Consider the following 10422-nt stretch of genomic DNA (forward strand, 5'->3'; position numbering starts at 1 on the left):
AGCTCCCAGGGCTCAGCCCCATGCCCCCCACAGATGGTGCTGCAAGCCTGTGGCCATAAGGGACCCATGGCACCTTTAACCCAATGTTCTGCCCTACCCGTGTGTCATGGACACTGAGATGATGCGGGCACTGCACCAAGAAGCCAGTGCATTACACTGCTGGGACCACTGCACCATCACTAGCTGTGCCCACTGCTACATGTGGGCAGGATAAGGGCAAAGCCACAATGTTCATTTGGTGCTGGATGGGATGGATGCGCCCGCAGCATGTTTGTGAGGGTTTCTGGAGACTTGCCCCATGCTGGCGTGTGGTAGGACACGGTCCTGAGGCTGGCACACAGGGGCCAGGGCCACCCCTGCTCCTCACCTGTGCAATTCCCCCGACCATCTTCTCCTTCACCACCACCGTTTCGTCATGGTCCTGGAAGGCAGCTGCCTTCTGCGCTGCCTTCACCAGATTGTCCGACGCTCTCTTCACCGCATTGCCGGCAGCCTGCGGGAGAGAAGGGGGCAGCAGCACCCTCAGCCCCAGCCCCAGGGTGGGGGGGTGAATACCCCCTGCCTCAGGCCGGGCTGGCAGGAGGACAGGCGTGCTGGGAGCCGCAGGCAGTGATTTCTTTACATGGCTTGCTGCCTTGCCACCCGCTCATGACCATTTCAGGCACTGCTGCTCCCAGCCAGGCTCTGGCTCCTGCTGGAGCCATGGAGCAGGGAACTGGGGATAGCCCTCCTGACCCTCCCCAGCCTGAGTGACTCTGGGACCCCATGTTAACCCTGCAACACATGGGCATTAACCTCTTGTGTGCCATGGAGTGAGGGTGCTACAAAACACGCCACCCAAACATTAACTTCTCGAATGCCAGCGGTGCAGTGAATGCATTTCAGGCATTCTTGTGCCAGTTCCTCATTCCTGAATGCCTGATGTGAGCATCACTCACACTCCTGGCACGTAGCAGTAAGTCCAAGCAACACAGAGCCTGCGCTCCAAGGAGCCCAATGGCACACAGGCATGGAGCATGAGTCCTGGGAACCACGCATGTGCCCTCACCACGCTCTTACCCATGCCTTGAGCAGGTTGGGACTCACCTGGAGCCGCTTCATGGCCTCTGAATCATGGTCAGCCTTCACCTTGCAGGCCACCAGGAGCTGTGCAGTGGAGGCAGCCACTTGCTTGGCAGACGAGATGAGCTTCTCCTCGCTGGCATGGCCCTGTACTGCTGCATTGGCGGCTTCACACAGGTTGTTGGTGGCAGCAGCCACCATGCGTGCCTGCAGTGAGAGGGAGTCTCAGGGGGTGTACAGGAGCCTGCCCCTGGGTATACCCTCACTGTTCCCAAGGAGGCTGTGGGATACGGGATGGTGATAACCAGCTTCCACACCATGTTTCAGACGGTGGGAAAGGGAGCAACAAGCGTGGCTGTTTCTTCCACTAAGGAGAAGCACAAGGGCAGAGCATCCTAATCTTTGTAGGAGGAGCCAAGAGAAGAGTCCCCCCTCCATCCTCTGAGCTTGACCTTGATACTCACAGCTGAAATGAGTCCCTGGGACCACTGTCCATCATCCAATGCATTGGCAGGGATGGCGCCCACCTGTGAGGAAGAAGAGGAGTGAGGCTCATCACCCTGCATACCCCTTACTATGGGGAACAAGCCCCAGGCAAAAGCAGAACCCACCACAGCCCTGTATGTTCTTACTTCTTTCTCTCTTCCAGCCTTACCTTTCCTTGGGCCACTAATTCTCGCTGGGCCGCTGAGGCTGCCTTCACCAGGGCGCTTGTGGCTGCAGCAATGGATTTGGCAGCCTCCAGGATCTGCTCCTCGAAGTTCAGGCTCTCATCTGCTTGCTGTGGGCAAAAGCAGGGTGTGAATCCCAAGCAGGGGTGCTGGGGCAGATGAGGCAGAGCAGGGGGCTGAGGGGACACATCTAAAGCTGGATTAAGGGCTGTGGAGTGCAGGGATGTATAAGGCAGCGGGAGCACAGGAAGAGGGACTGGCTGTTGCATGGGTCTTTACACCAGGATGAAGCACAGGCAGGAGAGCCCCAGCGCACCCCAAGCTGAGTATGGGGGTCAGCCAAGGCTCAGCACCACTACCTTGGGCTTGGCTCTTGGTTTCAGCTGCTCCAGCTTCTTGGCTGCAGCCTCAATGGCAGGCGGCGCGCCCACCCCATCCGTGTAAGGGGCAGCCGCTCCCCCCAGCAGCTCGTTCTCAGCGATGACAGTGGGGTCTTCAGGGTCAACCCACTCTGTCCCTACAGAAACCAGGAAAGGAGGCAGGTTAAACCTGCGTGAGGCCTCACTTCTGACCTGCCCTTACCTCCTCCAGCAGCTGCTGATCCCTCCATGTTAATCCCAGCCCTCACAGCCTTACCTTTCATGGCCTCGGCTGCCTGGATGAGCTCGGTGACGGAGCTGGCCACGCGCTTGGAGTATCCTGCCAGCTGCTGCTTCAGCTCGTGAGTTGGCTTCTGCAGGATCTGCGGGCACGGGGCAGATGTAAGCACATGGAAAAAGGGGACCTCGTAGGTCTGTTCAGGGTGCACTCCCCAGGGAAGGAGAGTGGGACACTCCTGAGACACCCCCCCATGCCCCCTCTACATGTGTACACATAAGAGGTTGTCTGTGATGCTTTCTCAAGTGACCCTTGGTGGTCTTCTCCTGCCCGAGGATGGGATGAGCTTCCCCATAGCCCTTCTGCATCCATAGCTTTTGGGACATCTCGCACACACAAGACACTCAGCGCAAGTCTTCCTGCACTCAGCAGCTATCCCTATAGGATTTCTCTCCCGATCCCCCAAGCATTTCAAGCTCCAGAAGCATTTCCTCCTTGCTGTCCCCATTTTGGATATATCAGCAAAGACAAGCTGGGCAGAAAAGGGGACCCATGTCCCAGAAGGGCTGGCCCTGCCAGAACAAGGTGTCAGTCAGAGCCACGAGGGTCCTTCACCGGGGTGGAGGGACACACATGCAGACACCACAGCACACGCGTGTGCACACACACAGGGTCTGTACACACAAGCAGAGCTCACCGCTGGCCTGACTTGCGCCCATCAGCTAGAGCGGGTGTGAGTACACACACACGGACCCTGGGGTCCCTGCAGACACACACGTAAGTGCCACCCCAGCACCGTGCTGGGCACGCAGACACGCCGTGAGCAAGGCTCATGCTGAGGTTAGACACCAGCAGACACCCCAGTGCTGCCTTACTCACCGGCTGGGAGGGAGGGAGGGAGGGAGAGAGAGAAGGAAAAGAAGAGAAGAAAGCAGTGAGTGCCCTGGCCAGGACACATGGGCACTGCAGGGTGGCAGGGGAAGGTGGGTGCTCTCCAGTGAGGGGTGAAGGGCAGCCAAGAGGAGAGGTGGGAATGAAGGATCAGAGGTCCTGGCTGGGGAGCAGTGCTGCCATCATTAGCTCATCCTTCAGCCCTGCAGGGCTGGGTGAGCCAGGGCACCCGGATGATGGTCCCACGGCTGGAGGAGACACCTACACCCAGAGCAAACATGGAGCCACTCTCCTCCTCACCCCCGTTACACCTTATTTCTCTCCACCCTGAATTGCTTCACTGCATTTTTCAGCCACCGGATCTCCCTACTTTTGGAGGGAGAGACCTATTGTTACCAAACACCAAGTCCCCGTGGAGGTTCGTATTCCTTCCCCTCCCCAGTGAAATATGCAGGCTTTCACACTCCACTGCTGGGAGCCGTCCCAAGTCAAATAACCCTCTGTCTCAAACCCTAACCACGCTTGTTCTTGCTCTGCTCCATGCAAAGCACTGGTTTCTTACAGGGACTCATCATACAGCAATGCACTTGCTGCTGTCGGGGATCCGCCACCTCCCTCCCATTCCCCTACATCCTTCCTGCTCGCAGCTTTCCAGGAATCTGCTGCCCTCTGATAAATGGGACCCAAGCACTTTGTTCCTCCCCTCACAGACCAGAGTGCTGCAGATGCTGAGGGGGTCATGGCTTTACTGTGGACTTGTGTGGAGCTGTCCCAGCAAAGCCACTGAGCTGCATGTGGCTCATATGGCTGGTTTGCCCTCATAGGGCATCCAGACTAAAAGTCCCACTATTAAACCTGCTATGGGCTCTGACAACATGTTTAGAACTGCTAAATGGTTTCTGTCTGGAGCTGAAGGCACCATGGAGGCTATGAGCTTACTGAGATGCACCTCCAGTAAACAGGTCATGAGATGTACCAGTGGATGAGACTCAAGATACATATGGATGATATTGCATGCAAGTGGAGGGTTACTCCCAAAACACATCAGAATATTCTGATCTCAGGCACTGCCACACTACGTCATTAGCCCCATGATCTGTTAACAACAGGTCAGCCTGAGAATTCCTCCTCAGCACTAATGACCTACGTGTGACTAAAGCATCTTCCACACAGACATTTGATCTCGATGCAGAGGACAGAAAACTCACTGCTTCCCTTGGAATTGTATTCCAGTGGTTACCTCCTTCAGATAAAACCACCCTTTGATTTTCCCCCCGGACCCAGCTTCAATTTCTAGCCATTGATTCCTGCCCACCTCCTCTTTGTGCAGCCACTGCTCGTTATCCCCTGCCTAATGGGGCCTTCCCTGCAGGAAACCACAGTCTGAGCTCCACCCCCTTTCATCTGGCAAACCTGAACATCACCAATCCCTTCTAACCAGCTCAGTGAAACCTTGCCACGGACCTGGCTCTCCCTCCGTCTTCATTCTGACTGTGGTTCGAGGGCTGTCACAGCTGCTGTGACACACAGGCTGGGTCTAGCATCCCTCCAGAGCCCCTGACTGCACCTCTGTGACGCTGCCAAGAATGCAAACCACTGGAAGGACCTCACTGGATCCTTTCTACCGCTTTGTGGTCTTAATTTGCTGCTTGTAAACTACACTTATCTTGCAGGACAGTTAATTAGAGCAGCCATCTGAAGTCCTCGGGAGGACTCAGACAGACAAAGACCAGATCACAAGGGTGCAGCTGGTGTTCGCAGTCATCACCTCTGCTATCTGCTGCCCATCTCCCCCTCTGCTGTGAGATTAACAAGCTGTTTTCAAGTCTTACTCCCACCACTTTTACTGGAAGCTGCTTCTGTGTTTTGCTTCCGTGTTGTCAAATTTCCAGTCTCCATCTGCTTAAGGCCAGTTAATCTCCATCTGTTGTTAGTCAAATAACTTTCGTCAGAGCCTGTTCCCCTCTCTTGACATCCAGCTCCAATGAAGGGGCTCAGCCATATGCTGTGCCGGCACAGGCAGAGAAGGGGCCATGCAAAGACCTCGGTGGGAGGAGATGCAGAGCCCAGAGCACCCTGGGGATGTGGGGAGCACCCTGGCATCCACGGGCACCCTCTGCCCACCCTGGGAACGGGGACAGGGACACTCACCACCAGCACGTGCTCCAGCAGCTCGAGGTATCCATCAGCACACTCCTTGCCAAAGCGCAGCGCGCGCTGCCGCACGTCCCCGCTCACCTCTGGGTGGTAGGCGGCTTCCTGAAATCCAGAGACAGGGAATCCTCAGTTTACATCCAGCACCATCCTGCCAGCACCCACAAACCCGCGCCGGACCCACCTTGCAGGCACGCAGCATATCGGCGATGGCACGGCGGCTCAGGTTGGCTGTGGCAATGACATCCTCCTGCCGACATGAGTTGCCAGCAGCCACTGCTTTGGCTGTGGCCATCGTGATGCCTTTTGTCATACGGATGAAATCCTCAGGGGTGGAGACCTTGGCAGGAGGCACCGGGGAGGAGAAGACCTGCGAGGAGAGGGGTGGTGGTGAGGCACAGGGCAGGCGGTGAGGGGGGCAGCAGCCACAGCGCTGCTACTGTACTCACCGCCAGCTCCTGGCGTATGTGCTCTATTGTGGCCTCCAGTGCCCGTGTCCCCTTTGTGGCCTCATCCTCGACAGCCTTCACCGTTTTCAGCAAGGAAGTGACGTTTGTCACCATCACCTATGGAAGGGAAAAAGAGGTTAAGCCCCATGCAAGCTCTAGGCTCCCGCTGGCACCTTCATGGTTTGGTCCAAACCAGCACCATCCCCATACTCCACTCACACCACCTCATCTTGTTCTACCAGTGCTGTGCCCACATTTATCTGCCACTTCTTCCCCTCCTCCCCCCAGACAGAGAAGCCCCACTGCTCTTTCTTCAGCCCCTGCTGCTCCATCCCCTCTTTCCCACCCCATCCAGCTCAGACCTTGGCAGAATTCTTCAGCTGGTAGACAGCAGGATCATCCCCAGCTTTGCCAGCAGCTGCCTTGGTGGCACCAATCAGGTCTCCAAGTGCCTTGGCCACATCCTTCACAGCATTGATCAGAACCACCTGGGGACAGCAAAACCAGGGCAATGGCTTGGCTATGGTTACGCTCAGGCTGGGCGTGGTGAGACCCAGCAGTGGGACCCCAGCTCAGCCAGCACCAGCCAAAGCCCAGCAAAACCTCTCCACAACATGTAGGATCCACCCCAGGGTACCAGAGAACACCCGCAACCCTCAACCCCTCCAAGCAAGCTACAGGCAGCCTCTGTTCACCCTACAAACCCCATCCCACCTGAGTCTCTGGGTCTTCAGATCCCAGGCTAGCAGCACCCAGCTTCACCACCTCTGCCAGGCGAGTGATGGTGGACACAGAGGACTGGGCAGCCTGGGCTAGCTTCTCCTGGCTGGCTGTGGCGTTCTGCACTAACACCTTGGTGTCCTCCACCAGTGCCTTGGCTGTCTTCAAGATGCCCTCCCTGGAGAGAAGAGAGTCAGAGAGGACACAGTCCTCTACATGGTCCTTGGGGTATAGAGAGACTGTGGACCCTGCCTTTTGGAAGGGAAACAGAGCCAGCATGACCTGGACTTGCAGTTGTCCTTGGGGCTAGTCCACAGCTCATAAAGACAGGAGGCCACAGGACAGAGCCTGACCCCCCCCTCTCTAGCTGAGCAGAGGCTGCACAGGGGTACCTGTGGTCAGCGAAGGTCTCTGAGTTCTCCCGGTTGAGGGTTCCTGCTGTGGCAAACATGATGGTGGTGTCCAGGTCAGCAATGATGCCGGAGACAGCGCTGGCTGCTGTGATGCAGGCTTGTGTTCCACGGTTCCCAGCCTGAAGGGCTGCCAGCACGTGAGATACCTGTGGGGTACAAGGCAGGTGACTTGGGGAGCAGAGTTGCTGCGCACACCTTCTCCAACATCTCCCAGGATAGAGTCACTCCATGTCAAAAAGAGGAATTGGCCATTGTGTGATCTGGACACCCCTTCTCAGCTTCCAGTTATAACTATTGTGTTTGGGCATTCAGGGGATACTGGATTCTGGTAGTTTGCAAATGAATAAGGTTTGCATGATGGGCATCAGAACATCACAACTCATCTCTTCTTTGGCTGCTAAACTCAATTTCTGTACTTGGGCAAGCACTCATAGGGGAACAAGTTCCCTGATGGAAAGCAATCTTGGAAAGGAAGGAACTGCAGGAGGTCCTGAACACGCAGGCATGTGCCAGGCATTATAATAAGTGTTTGTTTTGCTTTTGTGATGTTGCTTACAAGTGCTGCTGTTCTACTCTTATCAAATACAGCTTTTAAGCCATGTTTTCATCTGTTATTCAGAAGCGTGCTCTTTAGACTGACTGATGGGACAGGATGCTTTCCAAGATCAATCACCCAGCATGAGCTGCAAGCTTGGCTGGAGATGCAGTAAACACTTATGCACACCAATATAAAGTGTGATTTGGAGAGAACCTCATGTGGCAGCTCTCAGAGCACAAAGCTCAATCCAGCATCCGTTCTACCTCTCCACGCCATCGCTCCTCTCTCCAGACCACTTACCTTCTCGGAAACCTTGCGTGCACTTTCTATCAGCTCCTTCTTGGTGTAGGCATCGCTGGGGCTGCACTGCAGGGCTCCAGCCTTGGTGACCAGGGCGGCGCAGCCATGACCCAGCTCCTGCACCCGGCGCTTGATGTGGGAGCCGATCTGGAGAGGAATGGATGCATGAGAGAGCCCGCAGGAAACTGGGTGGCCTCACATCCATGATACCCGCTGGGGAACACCATCCACCCCCACCCAGCTCCTCTCTCCCAACTGACAGGATGAGAAAGTTGGGGCTGTTCAGCCTGGAGAAGAGAAGCTGCGTGGAGACCTTATAGCAGCCTTTCAGTGTCTGAAAGGAGCTACAACGGTGCTGGAGAGGGACTCTTCATCAGGGACTGTAGTGATAGGACAAGGGGCGATGGGTTCAAACCGAAACAGGGGAGGTTCAGGTTGGATATAAGGAGAAGTTCTTTACAGTGAGGGTGGTGAGGCACTGGAACAGGCTGCCCAAGGAAGTGGTAAATGCTCCATCCCTGGTAGCGTTCAAGGCCAGGCTGGACAGAACCTTGGGCGACATGATCTAGTGTGAGGTTTCACTGCCCATGGCAGGGGGGTTGGAATTGAATGATCTTAAGGTCCTTTCCAACCCAAACCATTCTCAGATTCTATAATCCTCTCAGGAAAGGGTAAAAGGAAACAAGGCTTTGTTCCACATTTCCATACCATCTTCCAGGGGAGGTGTGAATGCTACCTGTCCCCAGGAGGTTCAAGTGTCCCTGTCCTCTGCTCTCATACCCCAGCAGACCCCACTCTGCCCCACGGCATGCTCCAGCACTGTTCCCCATGCTCTCACCTCCTCATTCTCAGCGGTGAGGGCAGCTGGCTTGGCCTCTTGTGCCAGCTGCCCATAGTCGTTGGTGAGCTGGTTGGCCAGCGTGCCCAGCTCGTCTGGGTTGGTGGTGGATTTGGTGACCTGCCAATGGAAGAAGAGCAGGAATTGGAGGGGGCCTATGCTGGGACAGGCAAGCAAGGAAGGCAGTCGCCTGCCTGTGCGGGAGGCAGAGCTTTCTGCAGCGACATCCTTGCTTGTACCCACCATCTCCTGCACGGTCACTGCAATGGCCTTGGCTGTCTTCACCATCGTGGTCTGGTAGTCCACAAAGGTCCCTTCTGGCTCACCCACTGGCCCCTCATCCAGCTGCAAGAGACCATCAGGAGACCCTGGCTCCAGCTCCAGCCCAAAAACCTTGTAGGGTTTGACCCTGCTTCTTCCTCTCTCCCACCACCCCCCTTGGCCAGGTCCCCTTCATGCTCCCCTCACCTGGTTGATGGCCTGGGTGATGGAGTCCACCATGCCTCCCACAACACCTGCAGCGCTGGCTGCCTCATTCAGAGTGGTGGTCAGGTCCTCCACTGCCTCCTTCATCATCTGCACGGCCTCCTCCAGAGCCTCCTGGGTGTGGGCAGCTTGCTGCAAGGACAAACCACAGTGAGGGAAGGTGGGCAGCAGCTCCCATCCCAACAGGGATGCTGCACACACACTTACATCCATGTCTAGCCATGCAGCACCCATATATGAAGAGAAGCATGCCACTGACATGTACCCCTCCTGCTTACCTTGGGGTTCCCACCAGCCTCCTTGGCTGTGTATAGCATCTGCAAGGCAGACTCAGCCAGCGTTTTAGTCTGGTCCAGGAGGTTCATCTGCTGCTGGTGGTTGGGTGTTTTGGAAGCAGCACCAATTGCTGCCATGATGAGCGGCTCGAAGTACTGAGCCATCTGGGACACCTAGGGAAGAGCACCATCAGCACCCGCACTTCCAGCCCTGTCTATCTTGTGCCTTTCCTCCCACCACAAGCTTCTCCACGGATACCAAGCACCTTCTCAGCAGTTCCCCATCCCTGTGTTACCTTGTGTCCCAGTTGAGAGGCCTCAGCCCGTGCTGCACTGGCCACGGGCTCGATCAGGTTGCTGATTTCCTGCACAGCTGTGATCATTTGGTTGTGCAAAGCCTGTGGCAAAGAGAAGGCGTTGCATGAGGCTGGGGTCACCATGTGCTGAAGGGAGCTGGGGCACGGATGCCAGCCAACATTAAGCTTGTACCAGCGCATCCCTAACCCACCTCCTGGGAGATATCTTCTCGTGGGGCCAGCTGCTGGCTGATGGCAGCGAGGGAGGCCTGGTCCACCTCCCGCATGCATCTGTTCAGGACATCAATGGCTTCATCGCACTCCCGCTGTCCTGGAGCTTTGTCCCTGTGTGACAGATGGATGAGCCCAGCATTGGCAAGTGCTACACTAACCCTTCACCCCCAGCCTCAGCTGGTGCTGGTGAGGAGCAGGACCCCTCTGCCAGGCTTTGGGGCAACCCAGAGTCATAAAGCACAGGCACGCTGACATGCAAACCCGTCACTCAGGGCTGGAAGAGCAGCTCCCATGCAGGACAAGAGGAACATCTTCATCTCATCCCTTGCCTCGCCTCATCAACCAAAGAGGATGATGAGCCAAGACATCCCTAAGGATGCTCACTCAGAGGCAGCAGGGACAGGGCTGCAGCTGAGTGGGCAGGACTCTCCTCACCTCATGTTGGTGATCAGCTTCTTGATGGAGTCCGAGACGGTGCGCGAGTGGCCAGACAGACCC

At 56.2% G+C, this 10422-nt stretch overlaps 1 protein-coding gene across 1 annotated transcript in view; it reads right to left on the reverse strand.

Annotated features, from left to right (window-relative positions):
• The window catches only part of TLN1 (talin 1), a 27899-nt gene that overhangs the window by 385 nt on the left and 17092 nt on the right, over positions 1-10422 (reverse strand). Inside the window, 20 exon segments of the mRNA XM_010012444.1 lie at positions 368-493; positions 1087-1269; positions 1527-1589; positions 1718-1843; positions 2093-2250; positions 2370-2475; positions 5373-5480; positions 5560-5745; positions 5825-5941; positions 6187-6312; positions 6539-6722; positions 6937-7103; positions 7796-7942; positions 8634-8753; positions 8877-8978; positions 9102-9251; positions 9398-9568; positions 9691-9792; positions 9903-10035; positions 10360-10422. The exon segment at positions 10360-10422 is cut by the window's right edge and continues 143 nt beyond it. Coding sequence (XP_010010746.1) covers positions 368-493; positions 1087-1269; positions 1527-1589; positions 1718-1843; positions 2093-2250; positions 2370-2475; positions 5373-5480; positions 5560-5745; positions 5825-5941; positions 6187-6312; positions 6539-6722; positions 6937-7103; positions 7796-7942; positions 8634-8753; positions 8877-8978; positions 9102-9251; positions 9398-9568; positions 9691-9792; positions 9903-10035; positions 10360-10422 — 2638 coding nt within the window.

Source organism: Nestor notabilis, unplaced genomic scaffold (genome assembly GCF_000696875.1).
Source record: "Nestor notabilis isolate BGI_N333 unplaced genomic scaffold, ASM69687v1 scaffold21120, whole genome shotgun sequence".
Classification (NCBI taxonomy): Eukaryota; Metazoa; Chordata; class Aves; order Psittaciformes; family Psittacidae; genus Nestor; species Nestor notabilis.